Genomic DNA, 20,198 nt, shown 5'->3' on the forward strand with positions numbered 1-20,198 from the left:
GGCGAGTACAATTTAGCGTTCCGGCTCGTAGCCCACTGCTGCTCCCAGGCCAGAATTGGAAGCCGACTGCCTTCCACCTGGGTTGTCTGCAGAAGGGGCAAGCTGCCTTGCCTTATGCCTCTGGCACAGAAGCACCCGCTTCACCAAATGAGTCCCGACCTCTGCTTTTCCCAGGCCACTTGCAGAATCAGGCTCTGACCAAGGCACCAAAGGCACAGGGGATTGCCAGGAAGCTCGGAACTGTGTTTACGAGATGGCAGTGTCCAGGAGGATTGAAGTGCTGAAACTCTATCAGATCTTGCTGTGAGAAAGCCAGGCTTTCAATGCCTATGGCTATAGGTAGGAAGACGGGGCATCTTGGGAGTGGAGCCTTTGGTGCCAAGACCCCCTTTCTACTCCCATGAAAATCATACCCCACCCACCCAAGTTAAATGCACATAGGATGATAGGGATTGTTTTAAATGGATAAAAAGATCTCTGCTGCTCCTTATGAAAATCTGAATGGCAGTGAGGATGTTGCCAATCCCTCCTGCCTGGAACCATCCAAAAGCATAACACAGAGAGGGAAAATGTCTGAAGGGTGGGGGCCGATGGGTGGGCGGGGCTAGTTTCAGAATATAAGATGCACTCAAATTTTCAGCCTCTTAAGGGAGGGAAAAGTGCATCCTATAGTCTGAAAAATACAAATTACTTTAGTCTAATGCAATAGAATTGTTCTTATATTTTTGCAAACAAGTCTATCAAATCAGCAAATATGATTAAGTTAGCATGTAGTAGATAAGTATTCTTTACAGCCAAAGGCCAACACTAGCAAACATTTAGAAATAATAAAATCTTGTATAAAGATAATAGGTTTCTGGCTTCCCTGCATATTAATCAATACTTTCAGGATAAGAATCTAATTGCCCTTTACTTTTAGTAATGACAATGCTAGGTTTATTCAGATGTTTACTAATATCTAATGTCACATAATTTTGTAACATGGCATATTATCTTTAACAGATAAAAATATGGAAATGTAAAATAAATCTGTGATATCTGGGAAGTGAACAAAATCACTCTGTAAGAATTAGCATATTCCACAAGAAATAAAATGCTATTGCTTTTGATCAACAAGGTTATGTAGGATTCTTAAGTACAATATTACTAAATTTACCTTGTAAAACTATCAAAGTAGCAAGTTAAATTCTGATTTAGCAAACTGTCTCTTATATTTAGGGACTAAGTAAAAAATAATAAGTCATCCTAGCTGGAAAGATGGATAAGCCACTCTCAGATTTTACCAATTTAGGATCTAATTTCTTGTTGAAGGTTTACATCTATAATATATTGTCTTAGAACCATTACCACTTATTTATAACCCTTATAAAGGAGAGTAAATATTCGGGGAGCAGAATTTTAAAACTATATAACTGTTTCTACCTAGATTGGAATGTATTAAGCTATATAGACAGAGAAATAATCCAATTTGGAAAAAATATTTTTACTTATTTTTTATTTTATGTCTGGAAAGAATTATTTGTAGCCAATAATTGGCAACTGCTATCCAATATCTCTGTTTTCAACTTTCAACTTTTTACATCCCAACCATCTGCTACATATCTGGATAACTATAAAATTCTACTAAGGAATTTTATCTGTAGGGATTCCATAATTGAAATAAATAGAAGATAAATGAGCACCATACAAAAGTTGGGACACTGATTTAATTTATAACAGTTTAGTGCTGGCAAACACCAATTCCCTCATTCCTATCCTACACAAAGAGGGGGGGGGAAATCAAAATATTGTGCTCCTTTTGATTTCCTGTGCTATACGTGTCTTTTTTTTTAATTTCCATCTTTGTGATGGAATCTCCAGCTACACTCAAAGGAAGGGTCAAAAGAAGCCAGAACAGCAGAAGCTTACCTCATATATATCTTTCATCCAGTGTGAAATTCCTTGAAAACTGTTTCCATCTGTGATATCATAAACAAGAACAAATCCATGTGCTCCTCGGAAAAAACCAGTAGTAAATGTATGGAATCTTTCCTGGCCAGCTGTATCCCTAAAATAGATTATAACAGACAATTTAGCACTATTTTTCTCTGCAGAACTGTAGACAAGGAGCCATATGTACTAGGTGCAATTACAATATTTATGAATTAAATGTAGAAGCAGGGCTGACTTGTGGATATTTGAATGATCCAGTTGCTTTTCCTTTGATATATATCTTAGGCCTCTTACATGAGAGTTGTTCCACAGCAGATGCTTTGCAAAACTGGAACTAAGGCTATAAAAGTATTCTTAATCTGAAGACTTTAGCCCGATGAAAGAAAATTCCTTTTCACCCAGTTGATGGCCTATTCTGAATACACCAGAATTAGCCTGGTACTGTGGTTAAGGTACAAAAGTATAATCTGGGAGACAATGAGATCTAATCCCACTTTGAGGCATAAAGCCACCTGGGTGACTTTGGGTCAGTTACACAGCCCAGGAAGGAGGCAATGGCAAATCACTCCCAAATTTTTGCAAAGAAAATTACAGGGCCTTATCCAGACAGTCATCAGGAGTTAAAAACTGACTTGGCAGGCATAGTCAATCAATGTGCATACACATTAGGCATGTAAATGTATATATTCTGATGTACACATCAAGAATCTCTATATATTCAAGGATGACATGGATGTAATGTAAATGGTTGTTATGGGGAAATGCCCACCCTATAGGTTAGAACAGATTAAGAAAGTGACATTGTGTAGCCTTAAAAGTCATTTTTTAAAGAATGATGGTTAGTATGGAGGGGGTGCTGTCTGAGTTGCTTGCTTACATTTTTATCTTAGTTGCCTTAAACCACATATATCTGCAGATTTTCCCTGTGCTCATCATCTAGATTCTTTACATGGGAAGGTTATAAATAATTTTAGATGTAAAAGATGATGACAAAGACTGGTATTTTGTGTTGTGTCAAAGTTCTGCATGAAATTATTTTATTAATGTTTGCAAATTCAGGAATTCAGATGTGCTGGTGGATCTGGAAGACAACAATGGAATGTTCCTAAGTACATTTGTACCTACTGGAACATTAGCGATTTTAATCCACTGGTTAGCATGCATTTGGAAACAACAATATATCCATTGTGTTTTTTCTCTGCTAAAGAAGGCTAAGATCACCACTTAGAAGATCAAAATAAATCATATTCCTTATAAAACTTACCATATTTGAAGTTTCATAGTTGTGTTATCACATGAAATTGTTTTCACTTTAAAATCAATGCCTAAGCAGAAAAATACAGACTTATGAATGTAATTCTTAATAAGAAGGCAAATCAAAAGACAGAGAAAAAAATACAATCTTCTCAAGGGGAGTACAGAGTAAAAGAGCAATTTTCAGATAGATAGAAACATAGATGGAAACTCCACAGCTATATTTTCCCATTGAGAAATCATCTCATCATCAGAAGCATTCTGCAGCAAACTCTAACTGAATTAAATTATCTTTTTGCATTTACTGCACATTTAGAAGTCTGGTTTAGTTTTAGTTCAACAAGTGATCATTTTATTGACACTTCAATTTCAGAAAGATAACATAAAAATGAAAATTATTATCTAAGTCCAATACATTGATATTTCTGCACTGTAAGATCTATAAAATAAGAATAAAATGTGCCCTTATTGTAGGGAGCCAGCTGTACAAATTAATGGTTGAATTCCTTTTGAGCAATAGCTGAGGCAGCATCTAAAAGGGCACAATAAAAACAGGAAGGTCACTTTCAAAATACTGGGTTGGAAATGCTTAAAAATAATAAGTCACAGGGGATTTCCAGTCCTACAGAAAACATTTTATATTTGACATAAATTTTAATAATAAATTGACATGAGATTTTTATTTATAAAAAGACAGCTAAAGTGCTGAATCAGATAAAAACTTAATCTAAATTAAAATAAGGCATATTGACTTCTTAAATCAACTTTACATTTTATTGACCTAAGGGTCAATGAATGTTAGTCAAAAACAGAAGTCAATAAGCACTGCATGCATGAGTTATTCATAGCTTTATATAAAATTTTAAACAAATTTCACAAAAGGACAAGGTTGAAATAGGAAAAGAGAAAAAGAAATAAGAGCACCAGTTGCATCGCCAATAGTACTCAGCAATCTGACTGCATGGCTGTGTAAAAGATAAACCCATCATTCTGTATCTTCCCTAATTTTCATCATGTCTTTTTAATGTTATTATAAATATGGTACACAACAATCCAAATGTAATTCAAAGAGGTATACCTAGACTCCTTCAACAGGAAGGAAGTAAAGGAGACACTTAGACTTCAACATATTATTCTTTCCAGTATGAATGAATTATCAGTTTGTTCTGACCCAGCTCCTCAAACACGACAAACCCTCTAAAGTTAACTCAACGATTCCTTTATTAGGAGCACCAGCAGCCCTGGCAAAAAGTTTCTCTCTTATTACAGGCTAACAAGCTTGGCCGGATGAATAGTTGTCTGCCACATCCGTTTATCTCCACCCCCTGCCTTTTATCCCCCTCGAGGGTTGGGCAGCAGTGGCTCTTCCTTCCCAAGGATCAGCCCACGGATTTCCACGGCTCTCCTCTCCTCTGCCTTCTGCACATCAGCCACTGGACTATTCTTCTTGTTGCTCATCAGCCACCTCCAGACTTGGGGGCTGTTGACTCTCCATCTCAGGGCTGACGGACAGGACAGGCTCCACCTCTGTCTCGCTCTCTTTGCCAGCTCCATTCCCTCTTCAGAGCTCTCAGGTTGCCTTGATGCTGACCTGACGCCCAACACCCTCCTCTGATTTGGCTACTGGAGGGACTGACGGCCAGTAGGCCACAAACTCCAAAAGTTGTGAATACTCCAACATTGGACGTTTTAAGAAGATGTTGTATAACCATTTGTCTGAAGTGGTTTAGGATTTCCTGCCTAAGCAGGGGGTTGGACTAGAAGACCTACAAGGTCCCTTCCAATTCTGTTATTCTATTCTATACTATTCTATTCTAACGTTAGCAACTGGCAGATGGGTGGACTGATGAGCCGTGGTGGCGCAGCAGGTAGAGTGCTGTACTGCAGGCCACTGAAGTTGACTGTAGATCTGCAGGTCAGCGGTTCAAATCTCATCACCGGCTCAAGATTGACTCAGCCTTCCATCCTTCCAAGGTGGGTAAAATGAGGACCTGGATTGTGGGGGCAATATGCTGGCTCTGTTAAAAAGTGCTATTGCTAATATGTTGTAAGCCGCCCTGAGTCTAAGGAGAGGGGCGGCATAAAAATCAAATAAACAAACAAACAAATAAATAAATAAATAAGAGGGCTGCTCCAATCCACCTCCATATTTTTGCTGGTCCCTTTCTAAGATAACTCCCAACTCCCCCCGGAGATTAGAACTGCCCCTACTCTTCCTGCCTTCCGTAAACTCCTTAAAACTCACCTTTGCCGTCAGGCATGGGGGAACTGAAACATCTCCCCCTGGGCATGTTTAATTTATACATGGTATGTTTGTGTGTATGTCTGTTAGTATATGGGGTCTTTTTTAAATCTTTAAATATTTTAAACTTGTCACATTATTTATGATTTGTTCCACGTGTTGTGAGCTGCCCCGAGTCTTCGGAGAGGGGCGGCATACAAATCCAAGTAATAAATAAATAAATAATAAATAAATAACTCAATCAAGTCTAACTTGCATGCAATCATGCAAAAAAGATGGGATTCTCTTATATATGTTGATCAATGTACACACTTTTATATACTCCTTGAGTTTTTCCAACCATATTGATGCATCTCTTCTATTCTTCCATTGCCCTACTTTGGCTCCAAATCCTTTCTGAATCCACTGAGTTGGCTGTCAATCAAATGTGACATTTAACCTCCTGTCTTACTCCCTTTTCTTGCTTATCAACTTATGGTGGAAGCATTTCAGCTTCTGGAAAGAAGGAGATAACATACTATCATTACTGTACCCTGTGCTAGGGTATACTTTCTGCAGAACAAAGTTAACATCTCTCTCTCTCTTCTTAAAAAAATCTGTCTAGTGTTCAAACAATATATCTACTTGGCTCTATTTGGCTACTTGCAAAAAAAGAAGCAATTCTCATGATGTTCAAAAAAGGAATATGATATTAACTCATCTAGCCCGACTTTCCAAAATCCATATTCTAGCTCCCTTTTGCTGTTTTCCAAAATGTACAACTTTTCTTTTTAATCCTTAAAACCACATGAAATTTCTTTCATTCAGGGTAGAAGAAGATTTTCTTGATGGTGTAATAGAACTGGACATTTGGAAGATTTTTAACTTCTAAGGAGTCAATAATAAGCAGCTTCCTAAAGTAATTAAGTAAGGAAATGGGGGAACCCGGTATCTCTTTGAAAGTTAGGCAGCATTATTTTTCCCTGGCTCCCAGAGCTCTCAAACCTGCTGGAAATTGCTATTTTATCATCTCTTTGCAGGGAGATTCTGTGTGGAGCAAACGTGTGGATGACCCTTGTCCACCACTTGATCCAGAGAGGAATTTTGAGGAACCGATCCATTCCCTGGGTTCTATTATCACTAATTGGCACTGTTGCCCTCAAGAAGCCAAACAGTTATACATTTCTCAATTACATGTGATGCTTAAGTGCTTGTTCATCTCGGAGGAGATGAAAAGATGTAATGGAATGTAGGAATGACCTTGGGGAAAGAGGAGAAGAGACGCTGCTTACAAAACAATCAGACAAGAAAGGCAAGGGCCCCCTGTGACTTAATAATCAGAACACCTGCCCTAAAGCATTAAATGGTTAAAAATGGGTGGCAGGAAGTTTATGCTTTCACTTGCAAGAGTCTATTAATATATCCTTTCAACAAAATAAAATAAGTTCACCTTTTCATGTTTCCTGTCTGGTTTGCCTCGGCGGACTGACAAAAGGACATTTGGGACAGTATAAATAAGTGTGTAATTATCTGAAAATTCTAGAAGGAGAAAAATAAGGCAAGAATGCATTTCAGTATTGCCACAAAGCAATAATATTCATGAAAACAGATGAAAATACATGTTGCATCTGCCATATTATCTATCTATCTATCTATCTATCTATCTATCTATCTATCTATCTATCTATCTATCTATCTATCTATCTCAACCCTGATAAGACGGAGTGGCTGTGGGTTTTGCCTCCCAAGGACAATTCCATCTGTCCATCCATCACCCTGGGGGGGGAGTTATTGACCCCTTCAGAGAGGGTCCACAACTTGGGCATCCTCCTCGATCCACAGCTCACATTAGAGAAACATCTTTCAGCTGTGGCGAGGGGGGCGTTTGCCCAGGTCTGCCTGGTGCACCAGTTGCGGCCCTATTTGGACCGGGAGTCATTGCTCACAGTCACTCATGCCCTCATCACCTCGAGGCTCGACTACTGTAATGCTCTCTACATGGGGCTACCTTTGAAAAGTGTTCGGAAACTTCAGATCGTGTAGAATGCAGCTGCGAGAGCAATCATGGGCTTCCCTAAATATGCCCATGTCACACCAACACTCCGCAGTCTGCATTGGTTGCCGCTCAGTTTCTGGTCACAATTCAAAGTGTTGGTTATGACCTATAAAGCCCTTCATGGCACCGGGCCAGATTATCTCAGGGACCGCCTTCTGCCGCACGAATCCCAGCGACCAGTTAGGTCCTACGGAGTGGGCCTTCTCTGGGTCCCGTCAACTAAACAATGTCAGTTGGCGGGGCCCAGGGGAGGAGCCTTCTCTGTGGCGGCCCCGGCCCTCTGGAACCAACTCCCCGCAGAGATTAGAATAGCCCCCACCCTCCTTACCTTTCGTAAGCTTCTCAAAACCGACCTCTGCCATCAGGCATGGGGGAACTAAGATAATCTTTCCCCCTAGGCTTCTACAATTTATGCATGGTATGTTTGTATGTATGATTGATTTTATAACAAGGGTTTTTAGCTGTTTTAGTATTGGATTTTTACATTCTGTTTTTATCACTGTTGTTAGCCGCCCTGAGTCCACGGAGAGGGGCGGCATACAAATCTAATAAATAAATAAATAAAATAAATAAATATTTGGCCAGTATCTGGATGGGAGGTTCTGTGATATATGTGTACATATATGTGTTTCTATATATGGGGAGTATGCAAGGAAGAAATGCAGAATAGAACCCTTGGCTTTTTATATTATCAAGGATTCTATCAATAGGCCTCTACTTTGAGAGCCAAGATGAAATAAAGGATTCTGTTGGCCCATAACTCCTTTGCAGAAAATAAGTTTTGCCTCTAAAGAGTCCTAAAAACTCAGTACTTTCTAGTATATATTTCTCATTGTGCTAATACAAGATTCATTGCAAGAAAATATGTCACAGAATATTTCAAAAATTTATTTGGCGAAGCATCTCCTTGTTCACTTGGACATGCAAATCTTTCTTCCCATAAACTTTTTCCCTGGTGTTCAATGAGGTGCCATTGTTTAAACAAAAAACAGTTATTCTTTATAGTCTGCTATTCTCAATGTGATGAGTCTGCCTTATGATCCGTATAAGTTTAATTAGAAAACTATAGCTGCTTATAATTCACAAAAACTGCATAATTGAAGAGGAAGAAGGGCAACCATCCTGAGAGTTTAAGTGCTGAATAAAGTGCTTTCAATGAAAATTTACTGTGAATGCTTTTTTGTTTTTTTAAGGAAAGCAAATCTTGAACAACTAAACGCTACTACCCACAGCTGCAACCCTCCAATATTGCTAGCAAATTGGCAACATGCAATTATAACACTGGGATTGTGAGCAGGAGTTGAAGTGCCCCAAACTATGAGAAACAAACATTTAAGCACCAAGAAATGACATTTTATCATATTATCTTACTCACTGTATTCCTTTGTCTCTAAGCAAAGTGAGGAAACTCCCATTTCTTTCAGAGAGGAAATTCTAAGAGGAGATGAGAGAGGACTTTGAGATTTAAAAAAATTAATGCCTCCAACTGAGATCTGATCTAACATTTACATAAATAACTTTTTTTTAAAAAAAAAATTGAAACTGAGCTTTTGCTACGAACTTGTGTAGTATTATATTTGCAGGACATCCATCTAAGAAGCAGGACATCCATCTAAGAAACAGAACATTCCAACTTAAAGTCTGAATTCCACTATGCTTCTCCCTCAGGAATTATGTGGATTCCTTCTATATTTCTAATAAATTGAGTTCATTGATGCTTAACCATTGTTGCAACAGTTGGGGGGGCGTACATAAGTGCACTGGTGTGCCTTTCGTCCCCTGTCCAATTGTCTTTCCTTTCTCTCACTTATCATATATATTCTCTTCCTTTCATATATCCTCTCCTCTAAGTTCACTTTACCCTTATATATATTACTACATGTCTATTTTTCTTCCTATGTATTTGTGTATTGGACGAATGAATGAATGAATGAATGAATGAATGAATGAATAAATAAATAAATAGTCATTGAGTCTTCTGACTCCCCTGTTCCTATCCCAAAAAACAGCTTCACTGGTGGGCCACTTAAATGGAGGACTTTCTCTTACTTTTTAAAAAGGGAGAAACTGACAAGAGTTTTACTTCTAACCCAACCACAGTAAGAAGAGTAAAGCAGTGTGTGTTCCATAGATGGCTGCATCAAACCAGAAGGTGTCAAGTACTAGGGAGTGGAGGAGGCTTCATATAAAAGATCCAACAACAGAAATCAAATGCCTTCAATGTGGCATTTGCTCTCTTAGCATGGAAAGGAAAGGTGGCTAAAGAATCAGGGAAGTAACACCGCTTGTTTCCAGGCACAATTCAAAGTATTGGTTATGACCTATAAAGCCCTTCATGGCATAGGACCAGATTATCTCCGAGACTGCCTTCTGCCGCACAAATCCCAGCGATTGGTGAGGTCCCACAGAGTTGGCCTCCTTAGGGTCCCGTCGACCAAACAATGCCGGCTGGCGGGACCTAGGGGAAGAGCCTTCTCTGTGGGAGCCCCGACCCTTTGGAATCAGCTCCCCCCAGAGATTCGCACTGCCCCCACTCTCCTCGCCTTCCGAAACAGCTTAAAAACTCATCTCTGCCGCCAGGCTTGGGACTTTTAGATCTTTCCCCTGATCAATGAATGTTTTAAGTATGAAGTGTTGAATGATTGGTTTGATAGGTTTTACTTTTTTAACTGAATTGAAGGGTTGTTTTAATGTAGTATTAATTGGATTTATATTATTGTCCTGTTTTTGTATATGCTGGGAGTCGCCCCGAGTCCTCGGAGAGGGGCGGCATACAAATCCAAACAAACAAACAAACAAACAAACAAACAAACAAATAAATAAATAAACAAACAAAAACAATAAATAAATAAATAAATAAATAATAAATAATAGATAATAAATAAAATAAAATAAAATAAATGCACAAGCACTGTTAGTACGTCATTCTCAAAGCTGAAGAATGAGATGAAACTTGGACAACTACTTTTTAAGCTGGTTATTTCCAGCCAGTTCTACCATGGGGTCAGTAACTAAGGCTGCTGTGCAGGAGAGTTCTGAGATTGGTAGCCATTGCCCATTGAGCAAGGCATGACTACACCTTATTACCTATAATATTATTTGCAGGGAGGAAAAAAAAACAGAAAATGAGAGATAATAAGCATAAACCACATTTCCCAGTAAAAGAATCATAGCTTGAGCTGCAAGCATTGTCTTAGTAATATTTTTTCACTCTTTTGAAGGATAGAAATTAGTGAAAAGTCACAATAATAAATCACACTTTTAAAATCACCATCTAGCCCTGACATGGATCCTGACACCATGCTGATGTGAGCACAGCAATCACACCAGCAATTGTTCCAGTATGTACATTACATTCAATAACTTGGTTGTGCATTGCTCTGTAGCTGACATACAACAGACGTACAGGATGCAGATTCTGCATTGCTGTGTAGCCAATGTAAGGAACTAGTCTGCATATATTCACCTATGCACACTCAATTTTAGCTATGCCTTAGCTAGAAAACAATTTGTAAGAGGATTTTAAAACTAGTCACATATTATAATAGGCCTTTTAAACATCAAGTCCAGCTGAAAATCCTAGATCAATCAACCCACAGCATGCATAAAGCTGCTGTATCTAAATCCTTCAAGAATCAGCTTTAGATGATACTGCCACGTGATTGATTTATAGTATAAAATGTTATGGAGCTTATCTATTTTAACACTGAAATGATTGCTCAGGCATAAATATTTCAGTCATATTAAATGAAAATTCTGCTTGTTTATGTCCCTTTATCTCAAATCTGAAAGTAACTCATTTTATGATATTTTGTATATCTATATCTATTTCACAGGTAATTGTGTTGGTCATGCATCAAAAGAACCCTGAAAAAGCTATGCAACCAACAGAAATGGAGCAACAGAGACAAACAGATATGTTGAATCAGTGAGTTGTTGAGGCAAGATTTGGAGAAGAAAAAGTCAGGATCATGCTTAACATAATAACTCAAAATTTCAAGATCATAGACTTCCTTCGCTTTGCTTTGACAATTCTTCCCACACCAGCTTATCCAATAATATTGTAAGTGCTGGAATGGAATGGAATTCTTTATTGGCCAAATGTGATTGGACAAATAAGGAATTTGTCTTGGTGCATATGCTCTCAGTGTACATAAAAGAAGAGAACAGTCCTTTCTACTCAGAATGGGCCAAGAGTGATTGATCTTATATGCCTTGGCTGGATTTTGAAATTAAATACAAGAATGCATTTATTGTTCTCAGCAAACTCTAAGAAGATATGCATTCAAAATATTTTGAACAGTTTAGCTGTGGCAGAAATATCTAATTCACAGAATAGGGAAGAGTTTTGGATTTGGGGATAGAAATGATAGACTGAAGATGATTCTATGAAAAGCAGAGCCATGAACGTGTCATGACTATTCGGAGATTGTGCAGAATGCAGACACGCAAGCTATAGTGGGATTAGATCAGATTAGATTAGATTTATTGGATTTATATGCCGCCCCTCTCTGTAGACTCGGGGCGGCTCACAACAATGGTAAACAAAACATAGTAACAAATCTAATATTTCGCAATCTAAATTACAGTTTTAAGTTAAAAAATCCAAAAGAGCCCCAATATATAAAAAACAAGCACACAATCGAATCATACACAAAAACTACATGGGCAAGGGGGAGATGTTTCAATTCCCCCATGCCTGACGGCAGAGGTGGGTTTTAAGGAGTTTCCGAAAGGCAAGGAGGGTGGGGGCAATCCTAATCTCTGGGGGGAGCTGGTTCCAGAGGGTCAGAGCCACCACAGAGAAGGGTCGACGGGACCCGGAGAAGGCCAACTCTGTGGGACCTAACCGGTCGCTGGGATTCGTGTGGCAGAAGACAGTCCCGGAGGATTACCAAGATCTGCCCACATTTCAACATCACTCCGCGAGCTACACTGGTTGCCAATTGGTCTCTGGGCCCAATTCAAAGTGCTGGTTATGACCTATAAAGCCCTATATGGCTTAGGACCAGATTATTTTCAGGACCATCTTCTGCCTCATGTATCCCAGCGGCCAGTTAGGTCCCACAGAGTCGGCGTTCTCCACATCCCATCAGCCAAACAATGTTGACTGGCGGAACCTAGGGGAAGAGCCTTCTCTGTGGCGGCCTCGGCCCTCTGGAACGAACTCCCTCTGGAGATACATACCATCCCCTCCCTCCTGGTTTTTCGCAAAGCCTTAAAAACCTACCTTTGCCGGCAGGCATGGGAGCCATGAGTGATGAGACTGTCTCTGGCCAATATGAGACATGATTGGATTGGATGAGTGTATGCAAATGTGCATGGGGTTTTTAAATGTGTTTAGAATTTTTTTATTTTTAGAGATATTAGATTTCTTGTATACTGTTGTATTAATGTTGTACGCCGCCGTGAGTCGCTTCGAGAAGGGCGGCATAGAAATCTAAATAAATAAATAATAAATAAATAAATAAATAATGATGAAGAGCCAATGAGCTCTTTGATATTTCTTCTTGGGACAAGGAGAGGACTTGAGATTGCCCAGCAGTGCTCCAAAGCTGCTTGTCAGTCCCTTTGAAAAAACATTGGGTTCACACACTTCCTGTTCTAATCATTTTTGGAAATTGCTTGTTAATAGTCTTTCAATTATTAGAAATTATTGAACTGAATTGAGATTTTGGAATTAATTAAAATAAATCCTTTTCATAAGAAAATACTTTTATTGTAATTATTTTTAAAAACATAATAAAACTTAAAAATTGACACAAGACGGAACTAAAGATTACAATTTAAGGAGAAAATTAAGATTCAACTTTCAAATAAAGAAAGAAGCAAAATACTTTAACACTGGACATATTAAAGAAGATTTTTCAACAATGGACTCTTTCTGCCTCTATAGATAGACTTTGTTTAAAGGGAATAAAGATCATGACACTTAAAAGTAAAGGAAGGAATATAAAGTTGATCTATCTGATCAAGATTAAAATAAATATGTTGTTATCTGTGATAACTCTTAAATGACATCTGCTGAAATTAAGACTGAAATGATGAGGCTATATGGATTTGTTTATAGATAAGAGATGGAATATGGGAAGAAGAGATAATTAGTTGCATTATAAGAGAACATGATAAGTTACTAAAATTAATTATATTGTGATGGTCATTTATTTATTTATTCTTTGTATTCTTTTTTAGTTTGTATTAGTTTTTGTTGTAATTGTAATTTTTAGTAAAATTACTATTAAAAAAAAGTGTTCATGATTATTAATAGCACATGTCTTTTGTTATATTAATCAATCCCTTTGTTTCTATCCTCAATTTTAAATTCCTTTATTTAGTGGTAAAAATTTTAGCTAGTAGTCATCAAAGATTTTTCCTGCCGTATGTATGCAACCCTACAGTCTACATACTATGCATGATACTTTTCTGCAATCAAGCAAATTGGCTTTTTAATTAATAACGGGAATTTGTTCAACCCAGACTGAATGTGAACTTGCTGAAGTATTATAGTTAGATGTTATCATGCATACAGATTGCAAATTATCATGCCACTGCAAATGTTTGTGAACTGTCATATGATCTTTCTCTTGAAAAATGTCATTGGCACAATTAGTTTTCCCTTAAAGCTAGAATATTAATTTGATAACTTTATTTTAGTACATACAAAGTACTGTTTTGTGTTGAAAACCTTGCTTTACAACTCCAAATATTTATTTTTAAAATTCTAATTGAGAATCAATTTGAAGAACTTTCAGATCTGATAATTCAAGACTAGTCATTATGGGGAAAATTTTTTTTAATTTAATTTGGAATTTAAAACAAATCCTACTGTGAATCTTTTGCTGAATTTTCATTCATGCACAAAGCCTTCTTTTTCTCTTTGATGCATTTTCCTGTATTTTGATACATACTTCATCTTTTTCAAAAAAGAAACATGCAAAAGGATTTTTGCATTCAAAACGTTCTGATCTCAAAGGATCATTTTTTACCTGTCTCTATTGAAAAATTGAATCTGGGCAAGAGTAATAACATTGCTTCGGTATAGAATAGGGACAGATAATTTAAAATCATATTTATTTATTTTATTTATTCATTCAATTTTTATGCCGCCCTTCTCCTTAGACTCAGAGCGGCTTACAACATGTTAGCAATAGCACATTTTTAACAGAGCTAGGCTATTGCCCCCACAATCCGGGTCCTCATTTTACCCACCTCGTAAGGATGCAAGGCTGAGTCAACCTTGAGCTGGTGATGAGATTTGAACCACTGACCTTCAGATCTACAAGTCAGCTTTAGTGGCCTGCAGTACAGCACTCTACCTGCTGCGCCACCCCGGCTCGTGAATTTGTGGTAATGTTATTTTAATTACAGTACTGTATTTTTTGGACTATAAGATGCATCGGTGTATAAGATAAACCAAGATTTCAAAGAGGTAAGTAAGGAAAAAAGTTTTGTCCTCCCTGGCCCCCATAAGTACTCTGCAAGCCTCCCAAACCAAGATTTTTGCAAAGAAAAGGGTGAAAAACGGACCATTTTTTGCAAAAATGGGGGCGTTTTTGACTTCTCCTGCCCCCAGGAGCACTTTTCACGCTTCCCAAATGTTCTGCACACCCCATTTTCCACAAAATGAACCTGTTTTTCACCCGTTTTTTTTAAAAGATGGGGACACAGGGGATTTGGGAAGCTTGCAGAGTGCTCCTGGGGGCTGGGGGAAGGCCAAAATGTACCACTTTTGCAAAAAAAACCAGCCTATTTTTAACCCATTTTTTCACAAAATCAGGGGTGTTTTTGTCTTCTCTTTTGCCCCTAGGAGCACTCAGCAAGCGTCCCAAACCCTCTGTGCACCCCATTTTTGCAAAAAACGGAATGCGGGGCGGGACTTTGGGAGGCCAAAAATGGCTGTATTCGGTGTATAAGAAGCACTGACATTTCCACCCTCTTTTAGAGGTGTTCTGTCTGGGTCACTCCGGAAGCTATAACCAACCCAAAAAGATAAGCCAGACACACCAGTAAAATTCAAATACAGTTTTATAATGTTCAAGGAAAACGAAGCTAACAGAAAATGTCCTTACAAAGCAGGAAAGCACTGGAACTCCAGATATATACACGAAGGTAATTGTCCATACATCAATATAGGATTCTTGCTGCCAAGACGAGGCTGTAGATAACAGCCATACACATCCCACGGTTCTTCAAGACTGCTGGGCCACAAGCCAGGAACAGAGACGCCGAGAAACAATGCAGGTTACAGGAACTCCAAACTGATAACACTCCACATGGCTTCAATAGCTTGCCTGCCTTATAAACCCTTCCCTGCTAATGAGGACCACACCCAAGCCCTGGTGTTCCTTATTCAATGCTGATAATATTTCCTCAATTGATCCTTCCTTTGATCTAAACGTCTCTGTCGCATGTCAATGACAGCTTGTGCCTCGTCACCTAATGACTCCAAGCTACTGGCTGGGGAGGGCCCCTCCCCGGGGCTCCCATGCTGTTCTTCCTCGTCACATTCCTGACTGGACCCTCCCCCGTCCGACTGCTCAGCCCCCTCCTCTTCGCTGTCAGCCTCCTCCGGGCATGGAGCCAGCAGAGACGCAGCTGGCCTTTGATCTGCCTCAGGCTGAACCACAACAAGAGGGGGGAAAGGTGCATCTTATACTCCGAAAAATATGGTACATCTAAAATAAATTTAAAATACTTTTGTCCTACCTTAAAGTGTGCCTCTAGCACATTATCTAACACCTTCTGAAAACAAGGCCAACATCACTCTCTCCTGTGGCAGAGGCATCCCATAATCTTAGTATCCAAAATAGATATACTTCCAGCTTCCAACTACAATATTGGCGTATTTGTTATTCCCTTAAAAGTATCAAAACGATTTCTCAAAAATATGAACTGTTAAATTGTTGTGTGTATGAGAATCAAATGAATGTGTATACAACTGTTTTCTATAAATGTTTTTAAAAACATTGCATTGAGCTACAGTATTTGAGAAAAGAGAACACTCCCAAACATTTGTTTTGTATTAATATGGCTGTTGTGTTGTAAACCTTCCAGTGTGGGTAGAGTGGCATCTAAAACTATACCCTGTGCCTGATTTTCTCATATATTATCTTTTGCCTGGTGGAGTATAATATACATTTTCTGAAATTCAAGTCAAATACATGAGAAGCTACTTAAGATACATCGGTTTATTTTCCTCTATTAATCTGTTTTCTTTCTGCCAGGATAACTACACTGATATCTCTAAAAATATACAGCCTGGGTTTTCAATAAATCTCTTCCTCTTTCATAGAACCAACTGCCAGTGAGTTCCTTTTTTTAAAACAGAAAGTGGGTCTATCTCTCCCCCACCCAAGGACACTTTCCGTTCTAGAATCAATGATCTGGCAATAGCTGCTTTATACAGTAAGCTTCCAGATGGGGTTGACTATAATGAGAAAATCTCCATTATTATTATTATTGTTGTTGTTGTTGTTGTTGTTATTATTATTATTATTATTATTATTATTATTATTATTATGTCAGTACAACACAGCAAATGAGATCACTATGCTGGATTTCGTATTTCATCACCAGTCGGGCGCTTCCCAAACACCTAGGACTGCGTGATGTAGCGGCGAATTATGTTTGCCGATCCCAGTAAAGCGGCCTTTTGCAATTGACAGAGATTTTGTCAATTCCAATGGTTTTCAAATGTCCGCTGAGATCCTTTGGTACTGCGCCCAGCGTGCCAAGTACCACTGGGACCACTTTCACTGGCTTATGCCAGAGTCTTTGCAGCTCGATTTTTAGATCTTCGTATTTCACTAATTTCTCTAGCTGCTTCTCCTCAATTCTGCTGTCTCCTGGGATTGTTATTATAACCTAGTCTTAATTCATCTATCTCTCATAAAGATTCTGAAGCTTTTATTCAATTTGATGACCAACTGGAAATCAATGAGACTTAAGAATGCTCAGAGCAGTGGTTCTCAACCTGGGGGTCAGGACCCCTTTGGGGGGTTGAATGACTACTTATTTATTTATTTGGTTGGTTGGTTGGTTTTGTTTGTTTGTTTGATTTTTTTATGCTGCCCTTCTCCTTAGACTCAGGGCGGCTTACAGCATGTTAGCAATAGCACTTTTTAACAAAGGTAGCATATTGCCCCCACAATCCAGGTCCTCATTTTACCCACCTTGGAAGGATGGAAGTCTGAGTCAACCTTGAGCTGGTGATGAGATTTGAACCACTGGCCTGCAGTACTGCACTCTAACCACTGCGCCACCTCGGCTCCTCGCCACCATTTCACAGGGGTCACCTGAGACCAGGGGTGGGCTACTGCCTGGATGGGAGGGTACACAGTTGGGTAGCGAAAATGGAGCCCCACCTCAGAGCACCCAATTTGCACTGAAAGAAGTTGAAAGAAAATGCAGGGCATCCTGCATAAGCCACGGCCACAGTGTGGTAGTAAAAATTTTGATAGCCCTTCACTGCCTAAGACCATGGGAAAAGACAAATTTCCCATGGTGTTAGCAACTAAAGCTTCTATTCTGGCACCGTGGAACGTATTTTTACAATCTGACCAATCACGTGTTTACAGTGTGGGTGTACTTCTGACCTTCCTGCCAATCAGCTTACAGCTCCGTTGGGAGAACTGGCACTAGACTTATGCTTGGGGGTCACCACAACATGAGGAACTGTATTAAGGGGTTGCGGCATTATAAATGTTGAGACCCACTGGCTTAGAGGAATAGCATAATTTATATGTGAGAGAATCATTTTATTTATCATATAAGTCCATGCCATCAAAGAAAGGGATTCCATATATATATTTCATATCAACATACATAAAGAATTTTTAAACTTCATGGTCACAATGAAGCACAGAATTAGACTTGCATAATCAATTTAATAAGCATAACCAATTCAGGGTTCTCATACTATTAAGATTGGTAATAGATTCCCCATATCAATTATAACCCTGTCTGTGTTCTGTCTGGGTCACTCCGGCAGCCAATACCAACCCAAAAAGAGAAGCCAGACACACCGGTAAAAGGCAAAGGCAGTTTATGAAATTCAAGAAAAACACAGGTAACAGAAAACGTCCTTACAAACAGGAAAAAAGCTGTATCTTCAAATGTATCCACGAAGGCAAAAGTCCATGCAGCAATACAGGATTCTTGCTGCCAAGACGAGGCTGTAGATAGCAGACCTACACCTCCCACGGGTCTTCCAAACTGCTGGGCCACAAGCCAGGAACAGAGACGTCGAGAACAAAGCAGGACACAGTAACTCCAACTGATAACACTCCACATGGCTTCAAGGGCTTGCCTGCCTTTTAAACCCTGCTAAGGAGGACCACACCCAAGCCCAGCTGTTCCTAATTCAGTGCTGATAATACTTCTTTAATTGCTCCTTTCTTTGATCTGACCGTCTCTGTCGCATGTCAATGACGGCTTGTGCTTCATCACCTAATGACTCCAAGCTACTGGCTGGGGTGAGCCCCCCCGCCCCCCCCGGGACTCTCATGCTGTTCTCCTTCGTCCCATTCCTGACTTTCCTCTCCCCCGTCCGACTGTTCAGCCCCCTCATCTTCGCTGTCTTCCTCCTCTGGGCATGGAGCAGCAGAGACACAGCCGGTCCCTGAGCAGCCTCAGGCTGAACCACAACAGTCTGTAAGCATGTATAATTGCACTTACCAGTGTTTATCCATTATCTTTCTTCCTTCAGCTATCACTATCAAAATGTGTATTGTCTTCAAAGAGAAGGACCATGGGCTTTTTAAAAAAAAACCTGATGAAACTCGTGTAATTTCCCAGTTTGGAACAACTCACCAACATGGGGCTACAACACATATGGAAAATAGACTGATCATACTTTGCCCTGCTTAAATAATTTAGAGTTTCCGTTTCAACATAGGAAACAGAAAGGAGAAAATGAGGTTGCTTCACAATACAGACTTATGCTTAGTTCAAGCATGACTAGTTCAACCATAACTATGACTTTATTTTCATGAAATGATAAGTTTTAAAACTCAGTAAATGGAATACTACTAAGCCCCGCCTACACCAATATTATCCATCCCTACTTGTATGTAGCATCCCTACTTTTGAGTCAACCAGAAATGGAATTTGTAACCTAGGATAAAGCTTGGGGACAAAGTCTTGTGTTTGAATAGAATAGAATAGAATAGAATTTTATTGGCCAAGTGTGATTGGACACACAAGAAATTTGTCTTGGTGCATATGCTCTCAGTGTACATAAAAGAAAAATATACATTTGTCAAGAATCATGTGGTACAACACTTAATGATTGTCATAGGGGTCAATTAAGCAATGAAGAAACAATCAATATTAATAAAAATCTTAGGATAAAAGCAACAAGTTAGAGTCATACAGTTCTAAGTGGGAGGAAAAGGATGATAGGAATGATGAGAAAAACTAGTAGAAATAGAAGTGCACATTTAGTAAAAAGTCTGACAGTGTTGAGGGAATTATTTGTTTAGTAGAGTGATGGCGTTCGGGGAAAAACTGTTCTTGTGTGTAGTTGCAGTACTCTGTATCGAGTTGAAAGAGTTTGTGTCCAGGATGCAAGGGATCAGTAAATATTTTCCCTGCCTGCTTTTTGATTCGTGTAGAATACAGGTCCTGAATGGAAGGCAGGTTGGCAGCAATTGTTTTTTCTGCAGTTCTGATTATCCTCTGAAGTCTGTGTCGGTCCTGTTGGGTTGCAGCACCAAACCAGACAGTTATAGAGGT

General features: G+C 39.0%; 1 protein-coding gene across 1 annotated transcript in view; it reads right to left on the reverse strand.

Moving 5' to 3' along the window:
* The window catches only part of LOC139164951 (ras-related protein Rab-10-like), a 37,054-nt gene that overhangs the window by 14,334 nt on the left and 2,522 nt on the right, over positions 1-20,198 (reverse strand). The window contains exons 2-3 of the mRNA XM_070747705.1: positions 3,197-3,257; positions 1,909-2,047 (exon numbers count right to left, since the gene is read on the reverse strand). Of these exons, the coding sequence (XP_070603806.1) occupies positions 1,909-2,047; positions 3,197-3,257 (200 nt within the window). The remainder of the gene's footprint in view (positions 1-1,908; positions 2,048-3,196; positions 3,258-20,198) is intronic.

Source organism: Erythrolamprus reginae, chromosome 3 (assembly GCF_031021105.1).
Source record: "Erythrolamprus reginae isolate rEryReg1 chromosome 3, rEryReg1.hap1, whole genome shotgun sequence".
NCBI lineage: Eukaryota > Metazoa > Chordata > Lepidosauria > Squamata > Dipsadidae > Erythrolamprus > Erythrolamprus reginae.